Source organism: Molossus molossus, unplaced genomic scaffold (genome assembly GCF_014108415.1).
Source record: "Molossus molossus isolate mMolMol1 unplaced genomic scaffold, mMolMol1.p scaffold_m16_p_10, whole genome shotgun sequence".
Lineage (NCBI taxonomy): Eukaryota > Metazoa > Chordata > Mammalia > Chiroptera > Molossidae > Molossus > Molossus molossus.
In genome coordinates, this window is record NW_023425345.1 from 101,096,664 (window position 1) to 101,116,176 (window position 19,513).

At 44.3% G+C, this 19,513-nt stretch overlaps 1 protein-coding gene across 2 annotated transcripts in view; it reads left to right on the forward strand.

The window, feature by feature from the left end:
• FLT3 (fms related receptor tyrosine kinase 3) overlaps positions 1-18,997 on the forward strand; it is a 67,438-nt gene extending 48,441 nt beyond the window's left edge. For both annotated transcript variants that reach the window (XM_036253097.1, XM_036253098.1), the window contains 9 exons: positions 1,124-1,234; positions 1,926-2,079; positions 4,421-4,503; positions 5,333-5,460; positions 11,458-11,580; positions 13,409-13,520; positions 13,815-13,914; positions 14,376-14,481; positions 18,546-18,997. In XM_036253097.1, the coding sequence (XP_036108990.1) occupies positions 1,124-1,234; positions 1,926-2,079; positions 4,421-4,503; positions 5,333-5,460; positions 11,458-11,580; positions 13,409-13,520; positions 13,815-13,914; positions 14,376-14,481; positions 18,546-18,668 (1,040 nt within the window). In that variant the 3' untranslated portion in view covers positions 18,669-18,997. The remainder of the gene's footprint in view (positions 1-1,123; positions 1,235-1,925; positions 2,080-4,420; positions 4,504-5,332; positions 5,461-11,457; positions 11,581-13,408; positions 13,521-13,814; positions 13,915-14,375; positions 14,482-18,545) is intronic.
• Positions 18,998-19,513: the final 516 nt, after the last annotated feature.

The following is a 19,513-nucleotide window of genomic DNA, read 5'->3' on the forward strand; positions in this document are numbered from 1 at the left end:
AAGTGCTTTGAAAAAGTTAAGCTCGCCATAAAATGTATTATGTTGGTGATGAGGAATGAGACACGGACAGGACCCTATACAACACGAAGCAGCAGAAGACCTGACATGCTAGTGGGTCACAATGCACAAGTGAGAGGGCTCATGCCCAAGCCGAGATGTTGGAAAGAAGATATCCCTGATGGCACCAATACTCATCAAAAGCCACCATAAAGGCTAGGATGTCTGCCAGGACAAAATAAAGACACCTGGAAATATCAAATAAAATCTTCATTGAATGTAAAGAAAAGTTACTACGTTTTTAAGAAATAATAAATTAACAGAGGGATGGGTGCCTGGTGCCTGGGACCTGGCTGGAGAGGGAAAGTCCAAAGACCCTGTCGTTGCCTCTAAGCCTCCAGCACCCACCTGGGCAAGGGTGCCCCTACCAGCTGGCATATTAGCTGATGCAAGACCTTTGAGTTCCTCAGTAATTACCCTCATGCTATGCTTCTAAGCAAGGCTGAATACAATTTGCCAAGCTTTCTAGACTTCTCTCCAGGGAGAGAATGCATAAGCCAGTGCATACATTGTAGCCTATTCATCAGTTATAGTCCTCACTATCAATTAATGAGTCTCTTGAGAACTTGGTTAGGAGAATTGATCGTTTAGACCTTCTCAACATTGGACCCACATAAATTTAAGGTTGTAGACCTGGGGAACAGGCTGAAGCCAGCCACCTTCACTGACATTACTGTTTTGTGTATGAATTCAACAAATTCAGGAGTCAAAAACAAAAACAAAAGTTTTCCCCTTCAGCGTATGTATTAATTTCTGTGGAGAAAAAGCTATTGTTATTATTATTTTTTTGTTTTATTTTGCTTTTTGAGGGTCAATATTAGGGATTTTTATTTTGGTAGAGAAACATCTAATAAACAGGCATGTTATTAGATTCAACTTTTATACTTTTATAATCTTTGAAACTCTGTCTTAAAACACAGACAATTATTCAAACTTCATGTAGTATTTTACATATTGTTAAATTTTCTTTATGCAAATTTGCTCTGAACTGAGGAAAGTTTTAACTTATTAAGTGACCTAACATTCCCATCTTACTTCGGTTTCCATTCATGCTCCTGCACGGCAGAGAAAGCAGACAGCTCGGAAAGGGAAGCGCTCATGTCTGAACTCAAAATGATGACTCACCTGGGGAACCATGAGAATATCGTGAATCTGCTGGGGGCGTGCACACAGTCAGGTAATCATTCCCGACGAAAACTCCTAATCAAACACAGTTTAGCCTGAAGACAAAGAGACACCTGTTCCCAGGTTGCCTCCTCCCGCTGCCATAGTGTGGGTGCTCCAGCCCAGGCGGAGTGAGACGGGAGTGTGCCGTGAGCAGGTGCCCAGTGCCGAGGATGCCTCTCTTTATGGGGGACACGCCCACAATCCCAACCCACTTAAAAACAGTCACCACACTGCAAGTACATTTGGGGGGTTTTTCCTCTACTCTCTCCCCAGCTCCGAAGGGCTGCGGAGCTTGGCTGCTGCCCTAGTGGGCTGCTTCAGAGAGGCTCAGCCAAGACGGGATTTCAAGTGTTATTTTTCTAGAATTCAATGGAACATGCACTCTGATTCTTTCACTTCTGCCTATACCTGAATGATGTGTCCCAGGGTCATTTTTGTGTGTGGGACAGCTGGCCAGGGACGGGGACTAAAAGAAGAACAAAAGAGCAAATGCATCTCAGAGGGGAGTAGGGATGTGCTTCTCCCTCTCCAGGCAAACCACAGAGGAGCATGCACTCACCAAGTGCTCATCATGTAGTTGTAGTCTCCCAAAGTCAGGGGCAGGTGAGCTCTTGTAGAGCGTAGTATGTTCCCTCTATACAGACATCTGAGAAAACTACTTGGTATTCGTCTGCCTGTAATTAAAACTGTCACTATTTCAGGGCCAGTTTACTTGATTTTTGAATATTGTTGCTATGGCGATCTTCTCAACTATCTAAGAAGTAAAAGAGAAAAATTTCACAGGACATGGACGGAGATTTTCAAGGAACACAATTTCAGTTTTTATCCCACTTTCCAGTCACATCCAAATTCCAGGTAAGAGACTATGTCCAGGTTTCGTGACTGTGCGTTCTGGGACACACACCAAGTGTGCTGCTTACACCTCCCACACACTGGCCGGCTGCGAGAGGCTGTCCTCCAACGCCGCGGGGCCCGTGGCCTCGAAGACCCAGAAAAATCACTGATCTTCGCTAGTTTCTCTGTTGACTTGGAACAGTGAGAACTTTCCTACGCTGTAGGCTCTGAGCTGGGCCAGTCTCTGCCCACCCGTGCCTGAGTCACACCCTACACACATATTTACTTTTGGGAAAGGTGAGTTCTTCAATCCTTCAGGCCTGCTGGTTGACATGTAGGTATTGGTAGAAAAATGAACACTTTTTTCAAAGTCCCAGACATGTTCATGGAGGTCTTTGGGAGTATTGTACAAAAAGCTCTAAACTCATAATTTTAAAAAAACAGGGTAGATCCGTTGACATCATGTGACTGGGGACAGAATAAAGTGTGGTAGCATTTGTCCCTGTGATCTGCGTTGCACATTCCTCGGTCCACGGGGAGAGCAACTCGGCCCTGACAGGTCCCTTGTTGTGGTGTGCATGGAGGTGGGCTGGAGAAGTTGGGTGGGATGCTGGTCCTTGTCCTTGGAATTGTCTTGCTAATTACTTGAACACCTTGGCTCTGTAGCACCCTTCTCTGAAGGAATTCATGGGCATGCAGATGGAATCCCTCTGTAATCCAGTGCCTCCCCCGACATTCGGGAAACTCTCCATTATGTATTATGCTAAAGGCACACTTGTCAGAGCTTTGATCTTTTTTTTTTTTATCCGCACGGAGGACACTTTTTGCATTTATCTTCAGATAGAGCGAGAGGGAGAGAAGGAGGGAGAGAGAGAGAGAGAGAGAAAGAAACATCGATATGAGAGAGACACATCGACTGGTCGCCACCCACACGACCCCAACCGGGGCGGGACAAACTGCAACCGAGGTCTGTGCCCTTAGCGGGAACTGAACCCGGGTCTCTCTGGTGCTCCGGCCAACACTCTAACCACTGAGCCAAACCGGCCAGGGCAGAGCTTTGATCTTTACTGGGGGACTTTGGGAGGTGCATTTGAGATCCAGCTTTGTTTTCTTAGCAGATGTTTCAGTGCAGGCCTTTGGCCTTCTGAGGCCTGAGACAGACCCAGCATCTAAAGCGATCCCCACGCACATCTGTGCAGACGCCCTTCGCTGATTTCTGCCTGTCACACAGGTCCTCTCTCTTGTGCTCATTTCTCAGTTCATATGTAGAAGTGAGCTAATTCTAATGTCACCTGCACTCTAGAACAGAGTCTTTTTTAATGAGTCAGACACGTGTGACCAACAGTCCCTGGTTGGTAATAACCAGGCTGGTGGACTCGGCGCCTTTGATGTAGTCAGTCACTGGGCTATGAAATGCACTGAAGCAGTTACTTTTCGAATATTTGTAGCCTGAAAGCTTTCAGTCATTTTCAAAGATATGGAACCATAAGTTGGGTAAACTTGTATGCTGGAATAAATTGAATCACTGGCTGTATATAATACGTAGAAAGTTCCTCCGTGAACAGTTCTATATTAAAGACCACAAAAGAGATTGGCATTATTACTGTTTATTAATTCCACAAGGAAACAAGCTTTGCAAGGGTCACCTGAGCAGAGCAGGACGGTGGACTGTGAATTCCCTGCGGAGGATCTGTATTGTTTGAGCCATTGCAGGCAAAGGGAGCTGGGTTTGGAAACGGAAGGCTGGCTTTCCAGTTTGGCTCAGCAGTAGAGCGTCGGCCTGAGGACCCGAGTACTGGGTTCGTTTGGCGCTAAGGGCACGTACCTCGGTTGCAGTTTATCGCGGGGCTCCAGTTGGGGTCGTGCGGGTGGAAACCAGTTTGGTGTGCCTCTCTCACATCAATATTTCTTTCTCTCTCATCCCTCTTCTCTACCTCCCACTCTATCTGAAGGTAAATGCAAAAATGTCCTGGAGTAAGGATTAAAAAAAAAAAAAAGAAAAGAAATGGGAGGCTGGGGTGCAGTCGCTCTCGACCTGCTCCATGATTTCAGCAAATCATACTCATCTCCCCAAGCCTAAGTCTTCTCTTACAAAATGTGACATGGACACCAGCTCGCAGCCTCGTAAGGCTGGAGTGAACCTGTCTGTGAGCTGTGAGACTCCATGCGGATGCCAGGCCCACTCCTGCCTCGTTAGACTGGCTCAGTTACACAGGTGTTTTTAATTCCACATAAAGTTGATGCTGTGCTTCTAATCTAAAAGCCCAGTTATAATTGGAATTAATTTCTTTGATGAATTGCATTAAAAAAATAAAATGTCTACTCAGAAGACCATAAATAGTGAAATAATTTTTTTTAATAGTACGCTTGGTTCACGAGAAGTTCAAATACACCAGGACTCGGATCACATCTCAGAGTTCAATGGGAATTCATTTCAACCCAAAGGTAATATTTTATTCTAATTAGTAGCACTTAAAAATAGAAACTGATACAGGAGTTCTGTTAGTTATCTTTTTTTTTTTTAATGTGTAAATACAAAAGCATGTTTTACTTTGCTACTGTTATCTATAGACTTGATGAATGCATATTTGCTTTAAAAGTAGTTAAAAACCAACAGTTTATATATTGTGAATCTTATGTCAATGTTTAACTAATAAACACTGAGGGCTATTTTATTTGGTCAGATTATTCTTTTTAACGGCATAAATTCATTAGAGCCATGCCATTACCCGGTAAGTGGAAAAGGTGTTGAGTTCTGGGGTCAGACAGATGTTGGGTTAACCTCTGGCTCCACTTTCTGGCTGGATGACTTTGGATAAATTATTTAACCATCTGTGTCACAATTCTCATTTGTAAAATGGGCCTAATGATACTTCCCTCATCAGACTATTAAAATGATTAAATGGAAGAACATTAAGTGTACAATACGGGTCCCAAAATGTGTATTAGATTGATATGAATTATTTTCCCAATGTGACAAAACTACCTCGTGCCAAAGAAGAGCCTCTGAGAGTCCTGGCTGGTGCAGAGGCCGTCTGTCAGCAACGCAGCCGGAGGACCCACTGAGCCCTCTGACCAAGCAGAGTCTTCGCTGCCTTCACGGGCCACCAGCTCTCAGTGTCTCCAGCCCTCGGCTGCCAGGACAATGACGTGAGGGCCGCGCTGGCACGTCTTGGCACCTCACCTAACGGTGGCTTTAATTACCCCTCATAGAGATTTAATAAGGCAACTTCTTAGAGTTTTGGCCAAAATGAGGACCCGTTCTATCTTGCAGATGAAATTGAATATGAAAACCAAAGCAAGCTGGAGGAAGAAGAGGACCTGAATGTGCTTACATTTGAAGATCTTCTTTGTTTCGCTTATCAAGTGGCCAAAGGAATGGAATTTCTGGAATTTAAGTCGGTAAGCTCCTTAAAGAAGAAACTAACAACAACAACAAAAGATAATTTTGAAAAAGAGAGGTGCTTTTTTTCTTGTTTATTTTAACATATATTTTTTACGTTGTCCATTGTTGGAGTCACCGAGAATGTTACCTGGCTCTTGGCTGATTAGATTATAAAGGCTCAGGAGCCCTTACTGGATGGTTGCTGTAGCTCTTCCAGCTACCCTGGCATGTCCAGACAGGAAGTCCTCAGGAATCCCTCCTTACAACAGCATGACAGTGTCTGTCCTTCCTTACACAGGACGGGCAGGCTGTGCCTTGCGTGTGGGCATCTGACCCAGCGGGTGAGTGAAGGCTCAGACACAGAGTGCCCTGCGTTCCAAGCCAGCCACCCTGGTGCCTTTATCTAGTTCGGACTGTCCTTCGATGGCAGCAGCCCTGGGGGCCTGCCTACTACCTCCTCCGCTGCTAATCCATGATCCTTCAGGGCTGTGATGAGAAGGTCCTGGAGCCTGTCTCCATCCACGGTCTCTGCCTCAGTTTTGCGTTTGTCTATCATTGCCTTTCAGCCCTGCTGTTCTCTGACATCTCAAGTGTCTCCTGCCTATAAGCAGGTTCAAGCTATTCCTTCAGCACCTTGCTGTCTTCCCTTGCTAACCTTCCATCACCTTCTGTTTATTTCCCAAGGGCTTTCTCCTCTTTTTAAATTTGAGTCTTTATTTTCTTCCTCATTCTCTCCTCCACTTCCCTCCCTTTGCTTCCTCTCTCCTCATTCTCTTTGAATTTGGAATCATTTGAACTATTTTTTTCCTTTAAAAAATTAGTCTCAGCATCTATTGATATGATCACATGATTTTTATCTTTCATTGTGTTTATGTGGTGTATCACATTTATTGATTTATGAATATTGTATCAGCCTTGCATCCCTGGGATAAATCCCACTTGGTTGTGGTGTATAATTTTTAAAATATATTGCTGGATTCGATTTTCTAAGATTTTCTTGAGGATTTTGGCATCTGCGTTCACCAGGGATACTGGCCTGTAATTTTCTTTCTTTGTAGTGTCTTTATCTGGTTTTCGGAATAGGATTATGCTGGTCTCATCAGAAGAGCTTCTTTTTGAATTTTTTGGAATAGTTTGAGGAGAATAGGTGATAGTTCTTCTTTGAATGTTTGGTAAAACTCCCCTGTGTAGCCATCCGAACCAGGGCTTTTATTTGCTGGAGTTTTATTGATTACTTCTTCTATTTCCTTAATTGTTATTGGTCTGTTTAGGTCTTCTGACTGTCTCCAGTTGAGTTTTGTAATAGTACATGATTCTAAGAATTTGTGCATTTTGCCGAGGTTGTCCAATTTGTTGGCATATAATTGTTCATAGTATTTTCTTACAGTCTTTTGTATTTCTGTGGTGTCCGTTGTTACTTCACTTCTTTCAGTTCTGATTTTATTAATTTGGGTTCTCTCTGTTACTTGGTGAGTCTGGCTAAAGGTTGATCAATCTTGTTTATCTTTTCAAAGAACCAGCTCTTGGTCTCATTGATCTTTTGTATTGATTTTTTAGTTTCTATGTCATTTATTTCTGGTCTGATTTTTATTAGTTCCTTCCTTCTACTAACTCTGGGTTTTTCTTTTTGTTCTCTGTCTAAATCTTTAAGTTGTTGGGATAGATAGTTTATTAGAAATGTTTCTTCTTTCTTGAGGTAGGCCTGTAGTGCTATGAACTTCCCTCTCAGGACTGCTTTTACTGTGTCCCATAGATTTTGTGTGTTCATTTTCATTAGTTTCCAAGAAGTTTTTTATTTCTTTATTGATCTCCTTGGTAACCCATTCATTGTTTAATAACATGTGTTTGAATGTTTTTGAGTGTTTTTATTGTAATTGATTTCTAGTTTCATGCCATTGTGATCTGAGAAGATGCTTGATATGATTTCAGTCTTCTTGAATTTGTAGAGACTTACTTTGTGTCCTGACATGCAGTCTATCTTTGAGATTACCCTGTGTACACTTGAGAAGAATGTATATTCTGCAGCTTTGGGTGAAATGTGCTGTAAATATCAATTAAGTCCAACTGATCTAGTTTGTCATTTAAGGACTCTGTTTTCTTGTTAATTTTTTGTCTAGAAGATCTATCCAGTGGTGTCAGTGGGGTATTAAAGTCACCCACTATGATTGTATTGTTGTTGATCTCTCCCTTGAAGTTCTCCAGAAGTTTTTAAATGTATTTTGGTGCTCCTATATTTGGTGCATATATGTTTACCAGGGTTGTATCCTCCTGTTGGACTGATCCTTTTAATATTATGTAGTGACCTTCTTTGTCTCTTATTATGACCCTTGCATTGAAGTCTATCTTATCAGATATGAGTATTGCTACACCAGTTTTTTTTTTTCATTTCCATTTGCCTGGAAAATTTTTTTCCATCTCTTCACTTTCATCCTGTGTGAGTCTTTTGTTGTGAGGTGGGTCTCTTGTGGGTTGTGTTTTCTTAACCAATCAGCTACCCTATGTCCTTTGATTGGAGCATGTAAGCCATTTACATTTAAGGTTATTATTGATACTTATTAGTTGCCATTTTTTGTTTGTTTTCTTTATTGATTTTTAGAGAGAGAGGAAGGGAGAGGGAGAAAGAAATAGAAACATTGACGAGAGAGAACAGTGAATGGCTGCCTCCTGCATGCCCCCCACTGGGGATCAGGCCCACAACCTGGGCATGTGCCCTGACCGGGAATCAAACCAGTGACCTCTTGGTGTGTGGGTTGACGCTCAACCACGAAGCCACACTGGCCCAGCAGCCATTTTTATTTTATGCCTGTGTTCCTCTCTATATGTATATTTCCTCTTCTTCCAACAGTCCCTTTAGCATTTCTTGCAGTACTGGTTTAGTGGTAGTAAATTCCTTTAGCTTTTATTTTGTCTGTGAAGCTCTTTATTTATCCTTCGATTTTGAATGATAGCCTTGCTGGATAGAGTAGTCTTGAATTCAGACCCTTGCCTTTCATTACTTTGTATACTTCATGCCACTCCCGTCAAGCCTGCAGTGTTTCTATTGAGAAATCAGCTCTTAGTCTAATGGGAGCTCCCTTGTTGGTAACTTTCTGTCTCTCTCTTGCTGCCTTTAAGATTCTTTCTTTGTCTTTAATGTTTGCCATTTTAATTATGGTGTGTCTAGCTGTGGATCTCTTTGAGTTCATCTTGCTTGGGACTCTGTGTTTCCTGGACTTGTATGACTTTTTCCTTCATCAAATTAGGGAAGTTTTCTGTATACAATGTTACATGTTAGTTACATCTCAATTTTTTTAAAAAAAATTAACATAAAATAAACCAATAGCTTTGAAGACTAGAAAAAATTATATTCATAACAGCAACTAAACCTACAAAACATCTTGAGATGAACATAGCAAGGAACATTCTTATATAAAAGAAACCTATGAAATTTTACTAAAGGGCAAACAACAAACTCCCCATAAAGGAGCTCTGCTATGTTCATAGGAGAGAATTAATGTTTAAAAGAAAAGTCAGCCTGGCCAGTGTGGCTCAGTGGTTGAGCGTCGACCTATGCGGTTCGATTCCTGGTCAGGGCACATACCCAGGTTGTGGGCCCAATCCCCAGTGGGGGGACATGCAAGAGGCGGTCAATCGATGTTCTCTCTCATCGATGTTTCTATCTCTCTCCCCCCCCTCTTTAAAATTAATAAAGAAAAACAAAACTAAAAGTAATAAATAAAAGTTTCCTTTAAAAACATAAAGAAAGAAAGAAAAAAAAAGAAAAGTCACTTTTCTCCAAATTAATGTGTTTACAGGGGTGGGCAAAAGTAGGCTTACAGTTGTTTGCATGGAAGAAGACATGCAGGTTATGATGACTACAGTAGCCTCATTAACTCTCTCCTACTCACAACTGTAAACCTACTTTTGCCCAACCTGTATTTAGCACAGCCTCAATTAGAAGTGCAAGGATTTTTTTCCCTCGGGGATATTAAAAGTGCCTGTTACCTTCTTTGTTTGTCTTTTCCAAAGCTGGGCATCCTTGCTCAATAGTTTTTAAAAATGACTGTCGCATAGTATTTTCCCCCTTCAGCTCTGAGGCACATTCTTGTCTTCCCCTTCTACCTGCCGTGGGATTCCCTTGTCTAGTGTCTTTATCTGCAAAGTTCACCTGCATGTCTACAGTGGTGCCTTCACAGGGATCTTCATAGACATCGGAGCGTTATCCACCTGGATCGTCTGGCCCAGTTGGCTGCCTGTAGTTAAGTAAATACTCAAACTGCTCACAGTTGGAGGTCAAAGAGCACTGCTTTTTCCCCCTCTGGGCTTGTAAGAAGAATTTTTGAAGAATATCCGGTGTCTTAGGCCCGATCCCCTTGCTTTCCCTGGAGGCCTTCTCCTGAATCATGATGGCACCGGCTCCTGCTTTTTCTCCTCTGGTTGCTGTGGGCTCGGCGACTGCCTCAGACATCACTTGAGCTCTGACCAGTGCTAAGCACCATGCTAAGCGCTGAATACAGTCAGAACGCACCATTGTTAAGGGAGAAAGAGATGAGCAGGCAGGCAAAGCAATTGTTATATTGTAGCATGATAAATACCGTGTTCCAGTCAGAGCTGGGAACCCAGGGGAGGCACAGGAACGTCAGACCTGCGGGAGGGGAGGTGGTGCAGAAAAGCCTGTCTCGAGGACATCCAGCAGGGAACATGGGATGGGGTCAGGAATACGAAATAGGAAGGATGTTTGTTGAGAAACATCGTGACTTAAACATGTTGAATGTGAGATTCATTGGGCAACAACGTGGACACTTGGCTCTGCCTATCTGAAGCTCCGTTTGGGTTGGGGACTGGAGATTTGGGTGATGGTAGTTGTATCCCTGGGTTTGGTGGAAATGGTTCAGGGAAGGATGTGGACCCACCAGAGCAGTAGGGAGGAAAGAGGGACAAATGACCTGCAGAACCCTCAGAAGGAAAGACCTGAAGGAAGTGGGCCTGGCAACCGTGCCACGTTCCTCTGAGAGGTCAAATCGAATGTCGCCTGGACTGGTGCTATGCAGGTCATCCCGGGGCTTCGCCAGAGCAGCCCGGGCAGACTCCTGGGAGGCGGGAGGCGGGCTGCGGCGGCCTGGTGGGCAGGCGCACAACACGCCCAGAAAACTGCAGGGAGGAAGGAGAGCTAAAGGAATGTAGGGCTTTATGGTTTTTGCTTTTATTTTTTAAGTACTGAAGACAGACCTTTGGACCTTTGCTACTAGTGCCCTCGTCCTTTAAAAATCTTACTTCTTAGAGTTAATTTTCTTGACAGACCACTTGGATTAATGTCACGTCATGTTTCAATTCAGGGGTTTCTTCTAATTACACTTTAGTCAAACTTCCCAAACTTATTTCTAGTTGTTGTTGTTTTCTGAATATTTTCTTTGAGGTTACTCTATTGTACTGCCAGAGCTATTTTCCAGTTAGAAAGGAGTTTATTTGCTCCTCTCCCTCCATAAGAGTGCTGTAAGACAGTCTCTTAAAATGCCACTGGAGCTCAGCAGAGGGCCCTGTTGTGTCTCTTATTTATTGCAAGATGTGATATCAACTAAGTGTGATCTCCTTCCTTATTTATTTATTTATTTTTCTTTATTGATGTTAAAGGGGGGGAGAGGGAGAGGTAGAAACATCGATGAGAGAGAACATCCATTAGCCCCCTCCTGCAAACCCCCCACTGGGGATCGGGCCCACAACCTGGGCGTGTGCTCTGACCAGGAATCCAGCTGTGACCTCCTTGTGCATGAGTCGACGCCCAACCACTGAGCCACACCGGCCGGGTGTGATCGCCTTTCTAAGAACCCATCTCCCTTTGCTTCTGGGGATGTTCCACAATGTCTGTGGCCACAGCAGCTGGAGAATTGGGCCCTGGGTTCACGGACTGACTGGGTTATACCTCACGGTGACTGCTCATGGCCCAGCAAAGAAAAGACACTATTCGGTCATCTGTAATTTCTGTTGAACGCGAAGCCACCCCGTAACAAACCACTCTCCCATGTCGTCCTCCGCAGTGCGTCCACAGAGACCTGGCAGCCAGGAACGTGCTGGTAACCCGCGGGAAAGTGGTGAAGATCTGCGACTTTGGACTGGCGCGAGACATCATGAGTGATTCGAACTACATTGTCAGGGGCAACGTGAGGCTGCTGTTTCTGACATGTCCCCCTACCGTCCCTCTGTGTTTTGTCATGGTCGGGCGAACACGTACACTCGCGGCAGTGTGTTGATTAATATCCACACACGTCCTCAGCAGTTTGCCTTCTTATGCGTAGCAAGTTTTCCGCAGCTTCAGGGACTACTCCATCTGTAGTGGAAGTTGAGCAAAACAGCACCACGTCAGTCCTTGGGCTAGGCAGAGTAGGTCCGTTAGGGTCCTTTGAGCACAAGCCACACTCAAAAATAAATCTCATTCCTTGCATTTATTTCAGTTCCCTTAACTATAAAGTGACTATTGAGTTATGTTTCCAATGATGGGAATAGCTAACAGTTACAATAAAGTACTTAAAATACAACATGTAAATTAAATACTAAATATAAATTTCTATAACGCACATTTAAATTAAATATTAGTTAATGAATATTTTCCATCCTATTACTATTATACAAAGAAACCTAGAATATAACTAAATCTACTTGTTTAAAAAAAACTGAGGACAGGTGTGTTATTTACAAGAGAACTATTAGAAATACTAGATAACAGTACGTAGTTGAGAGAGTGTGATAAGAATTACGACACCTGGATTCAAGTCCCTATTCTTCTTCTTTGGGGCTCTTCATTTTCAGGGTTTCTAGCTGCTTTTATTGTCCCCACTTACTAAATAACAATAGCAACCAATGCTGTGTTCTAAGTGCTTTACATGTACTTATTCAGTTGGTCCTAAAGTACCTGTTTGTGGCACAGACACGGGACTTGCCCGAGATTACACAGAGCAAGGATTAGAGCGTGAGTGGTCTGAGCTGGAGTCTCTGTGTAACCATGATGATACAGTGTTTCCCAAGAGGATTACACACTGACCTCAGCATCCTTGTGGGAATGAATCGATAAAACCCACATGAAAGCTCCCGTCCAGGGTAAACGTCCAATAAATGTTGAAAATCAAATTCAACTGTGTTCCCAAGAGGCTCACATAATCACCTTAGCTGATTTTAGATCTGGGCCTCCTTGGAGCTGAAGTCACGAAGATGATGGATGCTCATCTGTGGCCACGCAGTTTCTTCCCTAGTAGCCCGTGGTCTCTTACGTGGGAAGTGGAATCACATTTGCAACCTCAATTAATTCCTTCAGTTGATCAGATCAGCCCGACTAGCCTGCTTATTCCTATCAGCTCATTGACTTGTGGAGGATTTAAGACAGGGTTTCTAGCTTAAGCTCTGATTTCACTTGGCAGAATAAATGTGCACTGCAAAGGGTTCCCCAGCCCATGAAAAAGAAACTACTACACAATGCCATCTTGAGTCTAATCTGAGGTCGTGCTCATTCAAAACCCCTGTTCCATGCTAATGGAAATGATTAAAGCCGCAGACACCAGCCTACTATCATTTCTGGAAGTGATGTCATATGCTCCCTTCACCACATTCTGGTGGGGAGCATTTTCACTGACGGTCTTCCAAGAAATGCTGTAACAAAATAGTGCACTAACTCACTAGTATCCACTCACCTCTGGGCAACTCTCTGGCTACTCCTTCATGGGGAGTATCTACTGTTAAACGTCCCAATTGCAAGCACAAGTTTTGGTTCAAGATAAGTTTTAAAGAAATACGTAGTTTGTTGTTGTTGTTGTTTTTAGGCTACCATGTTAAAAATCTTAATTTGAAACGAAGCGTTTCTGCATGAGGAATATGATTTTCTCAATAAGACATTAAGCGTGGCCTTGGGAAGATAGAACTTAGCTCCTAGCTCACAAGAGACAAGAAGTAATGCTTGTCCGTGGAAGCTCACCCGATCTCTTCTTGGGTTTCGAACAGGCCCGCCTGCCTGTGAAGTGGATGGCTCCTGAGAGCTTGTTTGAAGGGGTCTACACAATTAAGAGTGATGTCTGGTCATACGGAATATTACTCTGGGAGATATTCTCGCTCGGTGAGTTGTGCGGTTTGCTACCCTCTCTGGGCCCTGAGCCCCGGGCCTCTCCTCAGCTCCTGCGTCAGAGTGGACGAAATGCCACCTCGAACACGCCCGGGCTCCCGAGTCCTACGTCTGTTTCAGCAGACGCCACTTGAGGTTTTATCGACTGCTGTCAGCAGTTCTGTCTTCAGCCCATCACCCGCTTGACAGCAGGAAGGCAGCTCTGGCCCATGGGGCTCTCCATACATGTTTGTTAAGTGAATGAATGAATGAACGAATCAGTGCTCATACGCCCCAATGTTTCCCTAGGTGTCAATCCTTACCCCGGCATTCCGGTCGACGCGAACTTCTACAAGCTCATTCAGAGTGGGTTTAAAATGGACCAGCCATTTTATGCTACAGAAGAAATGTAAGTTCACTCATAACGAAAGGTGGCTGCGAACAGGAATGCTCAGTCTGTCTAGTTCCCAGTGCACGACAAGAGAAGTACAAGCCCGTTCATGTGATTCCGCTTTAGAAAAGAAAACTCCTCCTGTGTCTCTGGGGGGTGTTTCTGAACAAAACTGAACCTTTCCCGCCCTGTGTCTCACTTCTGGGTTTCAGTTCCTTTGCTTGAGGATCTGTGAGGGTGATAAGACTCCATCTCCTCACGTCTGGTCCACGTCGTATTTTTAAACATGCATTTCTGTTCATCATCGAGTTTGCCCTTTCTGACATGAGTTCAAAATCTAGTGGAGTACTTGCCACCAAACAAACATGCCATGAGTAAGCAGCTCCCTGGCGATCCACGGTGCTCCATTACGGGGACAACGTCCCCTTCTCCTTCGTTCAGATTGCTTCATCCTGCTCCTTGTTCTGTTGCTTTTACAGATACTTTATAATGCAGTCCTGCTGGGCCTTCGACTCCAGGAAACGGCCGTCCTTCCCTAACCTGACTGCGTGTTTGGGGTGTCAGCTGGCGGACGCAGAGGAAGCGGTAGGTGGCGGCGTCTCCTGAGCGGGACCAGAAAGGACTGGGCACTGAGAACACGTCTTGCTGGTTTCCTACGAATCAAAGGCACCAGGTCGCCTTCTTCACCCCAGTTTGTTGTGGTTGCCCTTGAAAACTTGTGTGGGGTGACACACCTTTTAACTAAGATAACACTGTGTGTCAACTGTAATTGAAAACTTTTACAAAAAATTAAATTTAATAAAGAAAAAAGTAGTATGGGTGAGACATACTTATTAAAATGAATTTGGTGGTGAGTGGGGAGCTTTTTCTTGAAGATTTTAGCCAATTGATTAACAAATTAAATGCTTTTGAGTGTTTGGTGCTTTTGAGACAACTAGATAAAACGGAATCCCTGACCTACTTTTCCTAATTCAACATGAAGCTTTGTACAATGCAATCATGTAAGAGTAGGATGGAAAGAACATTGACCTGGGGCTGTGAGTGTCTCATACCAGCTCTACTACTCTACCTAAGAGCTGTGTGAATTATGGCAAGTCATTTTATTTCTCTGGGCCTTAGTTTTCTCACCTGTAGAATGGGCTGCTAAGCTAGATGGTCCTTGAACTTTGGGAATTACTTTGATAATTCTTCCTCTCATTAGAAACATCTGGCTTAGCAAAAGGAGACCTCGTGCCCTGGGTGAAGTGAACAAAAAATGGCACCTTGAACTCCCCTTACCTAGGTTCAAATCATGGCTCCATTGTTTGCTTCTTATATGACTTAGATCACTTAGCCTTTTGTGGGGTCTGTTTCCCTGTCTGAAGTATGGGCTTAACACACCTTACTTCATGGACTTGTAAGGAGTAATTAAGATGACATATATAAAAAGACTTAGCACATAGGCACTTAGTAGTTAATAAATATTAGTTAAATATGAATCTGATTCTGTAAATGGATTTTCCCTGTTTTGGAATTATTAAGAGTCCATTTTCTTTCTTATTTTAAATATGTTTTTATTGATTTTTTTTAGAGAGAGAGAGAAACATTGATGTGAGAGAGAAACATTGATTGGCTGCCTCCTGCACACCCCCTACTAGGGATTAAGCTCAAAACTTGGGCATGTACCCTGACCAGGAATTGAACCAGAACCTCTCAGTCCATGGGACAAGGCTCAATCCACTGAGCCACACCCACTGGGTTTCTCTCTTTCTCTCCTTCCTTCCTTCCTTCCTTCCTTCCTTCCTTCCTTCCTTCCTTCCTTCCTTCCTTCCTTCCTCCTCACCTAGGGACATGCTTAGAGAGAGGGAGAGAGAGAGAGAGATGCTAGAGAAATGTCGATGGGTTGCCTTCTGTACACACTCAGGGTCAAATCCACAACCCAAATGTGTGCCCTGACCAGGAATCCAACTGGCAACCTTTCAGGGTACAGGACAACGCTTAACCAACAAGCCACTCTGGCTGGCCAGGAGTCCATTTTCATTCTGTAGTCTCTAGAGGCCTGTGTAGATGATGAGTGTCCTCTCCTGCTATGATTTTTATTTATTTTTTGTATAGTGACTCTGTACCTTGCCACTTTGCTAAACGGACTATTTGTTGAAGTAGATATATTTTTTTTTATCCTCACCCGAGGACATTTTTCCATTTTCTGTTCAGACAGAGTGGGAGGAAGAGAGAGAGAGAGAAACATCGACGTGAAAGGTACACATTGAGTGGCTGCCACCTGCACGATCCAACTAGGGCTGGGACAAACTGCTACTGAGATACGTGCCCTTAGCGGGAACCGAACCTGGGTCTCTCTGGACTGCAGGCTGATGCTCTAACCGCTGAGCCAAACCGGCCAGGGCTAAATTTTTTTTTATTTGAGATTTTGTGTATGTATATTTTTTTCTTTTATTAATTTTTAGAAAGAGAGGAAGGGAGAGGGAAAGTGAGATAGAAACATTGAATGGCCGTCTCCTGCATGCCCCCCACTGGGGATCGGGCCTACAACCTGGGCATGTGCCCTGACTGGGAATTGAACCGGTGACCTCTTGGTACATCGGTCTATGCTCAACTGGTGAGCCACACCGGCCAGACTCCTGCTATGATTTTTTTAAAATCATATATGAAAACTAAACTATTGTTAGGAAATTAGGTCAAAAGTGTTGGGGGAGATAGAAAACCCGCAGGGGACTATAGGCTGTTGAACAGATGACCTGTAAACAGTTAATGACACCGTGAGAGAAACTGAGAGAAGACTTATAGAGAGAACGAAGAAATGAGCTGTTGGAGTAAAGAAAAAAGGTTGAGTGATTTTTACTTGGTGAGGAGTTAGGTGCAGATTTACAGAGGTGGTCTTTGAGCCACGCTGTGAAGAATGCCTAGTCTTTGGCCTTTGGTGAGTTCCATGCAGGTTGGGTAATAGAAAGGGTCAAAGCTGAGAAATCGGAATGGGAAATAAATGGTTGCGGCTACAGTGTAGGGAGAGTAGGGGGGATGGAGGAAGCAGGACTGTGAAGGTATAACCAGGTGGGAAGGGTGCTCTGCTGCTGAAGAACCCGCGGCTTCGGTCCGGACCCCCTTCGTCTTGGTCGAGGTTCTCCTGTCATGTCCCACACCCCCAGGCTGTCCACACCCCACCCTCTGTTCAGGGAGCCGTGGGGCTGGGATGGCCAGCTCTCCCCGGTGCCGCTTCAGCTGAGGGTGTCCATGCTCCAAGACAGCTCCACCTTGCCCCTGATTTCTGCTCGCTCCATGACCCTCTGTGATGAGGGTTCTTTCCCTCACCAGTATCGGAGCCTCTGGTAGCAAGCCGTAGCTCCTTTAGGTAAGTTAGAAAAGGGCACCCCTCCTGGGCGGGACGAATACACCAAGAAATGTAAAAGGCCACTGAGCCCTGGGTGTGGCTCGGCGTCATGTCACGCATCGAAAGGTCGCCAGTTCAATTCCCAGTAAGGGCGATGGGCTGATGTTTCTCTCTCTCTCCCTTAAAAAAAGAAAAAAAATCAATGAAATGGATTTTTTAAAAAGGCCATTGAATATAGAAAAAGCTGCTTAACTTTGTTTTTTTTTATCCTCACCCGAGGATATTTTTCTATTTTTTGTACAGATAGAGTGGGAGGGAGAGAGAGGAAGGGAGAGAGAGAGAGAAACATCGACGTGAAGGGACACATCGAGTGGCTGCCACCCGCACGACCAACCAGGGCCGGGGACAAACTGCAACCGAAGTACGTGCCCTTAGCGGGAACCGAACCCGGGTCTCTCCGGACCGCAGGCCGACGCTCTAACCGCTGAGCCAAACTGGCCAGGGCTGTGCTTAACTTTGTTTACCATGAAACATGCAGATAGGGAGGGAGATGAAACGTTGTTGGACAAAGGGCCGAGATGTGGAGGATCTTCCCACTGCGGGACAGGCTCTGAAACAGCCTTCCCGACGCTGTGGGTGGGGGACACCAAACCCCTCACGGGCAGCCCGGGGCCAGCGCATCACGATTCAGATGTGCGTCCCCCTCAGCTACTTCCCCTGCTTCTCCCAAAGACAGGAGTCCCGGGTGTACTTTTTCACTTTATATTATATAACAAATCCATAATGAACAGATGTCTTTTTTTGTGTGGCATTTTTCTTTTGTGGTTATTCTGTATCGCTTTAGGATTTCTAGATGAAAGTTTTATATCTAAAAGTAGAAACAATGAGATGAAATATTTGACTATGACTTGATTTCTCCATTAATAAAAGGACCAAAATTTCTTTGTCAATGAATATGTAGAATGGCCTCTAAGGCCTATGGGTAGTAAAAGTAAGTAATAGCCCTGGTCGGTTTGGCTCAGTGGTTAGAGCATTGCACTGCGGTCCAGAGAGACCTGGGTTCTGGTCCCACTAAGGGCATGTACCTTGGTTGCAGTTTCTCCCCAGCCCTGGCTGGGTCGTGCAGGTGGCAGCCACTCAATGTGTCCCTTTCACATTGATGTTTCTCTCCCCCCCGCCCCCCACACACACACTCTATCTGAACAAAAAATAGAAAAATGTCCTCGGGTGAAGACAAAAAAAAAAGTAAGTAATAATTTGCAGTATAGGCACGACATGTAAGTCTTAACCAGGTGATAAGTGTGCTCTCTCTTTCCCGTTTCAGATGTATCAGAACATGGAGGGCCGTGGCTCAAAACGTCCTTCCAGCTACCAGAACAGGGGACCTTACAGCGGAGAGACGGGTGCGGGGCTGGCCCCTCCGCAGGGTCACACTGAAGACTCGTAGAGAGACCTTTCGTCTCCAGGACTCCTTCCCCCGACCCCACTCACCTTCAACAGTTTATTGATTACCAAAATAAGATTAACCTCATCACTAAAAGAAAATGTATTCTCAACTGCTGCTTTGCTGGACTATTCTCTAGAAGCTCTCTCTATTTACTCTTGTTTTCAAAGGAACTTTTGTAAAATTGAATTTGCACAAGGCAGAAAGAGCTGATCTCTCACTTCATTGAAGCATCTACCTACATCCACAGGCCCCAGGCTGGCTTGAGTGAAACTGTGTACCTGAAGTATAGTTTATTCTTGTAAATACAAGAAAGCATTTTGCTGAGGAGAAGCTGATATCATTTTTTAAATCTATGTTTTAAAATAATATGTAACTTTTTCAGCTATTTAGTGATATATTTTATGAATGGAAATAAAATTTCTACTATAGAAATGTTTGTTATTGAGTTATTTACATGGTATCTTTAGGGCAAGACTCACCTGGAGTTCATGAACCTGCTGAAATTGTGTGTGGCCCATTCTTTCTTCAGATTCTTTTCTTTATCCTCACTTGAGGACATTTTTGCATTCATCCTCAGACAGAGCGGGAGGGAGGGAGGGAGGAAGAGAGAGAAACATCGACATGAGAGAGACACATCTGCCACCCACACGACCTCAACCGGGGCTGGGGACGAATCGCAACCGAGGTGCGTGCCCTTAGAGGGAACTGAACCCGGGACTCTCTGGTCTGCTGCCGACGCTCTAACCATTGAGCAAAACTGGTCAGGGCTTTCTTCAGATTCTTGAAAGAAGCCCTGATTCTGGCCTCCGACCTTGGATGTGTGCGGTCTCCTCCGCAGCACTGCC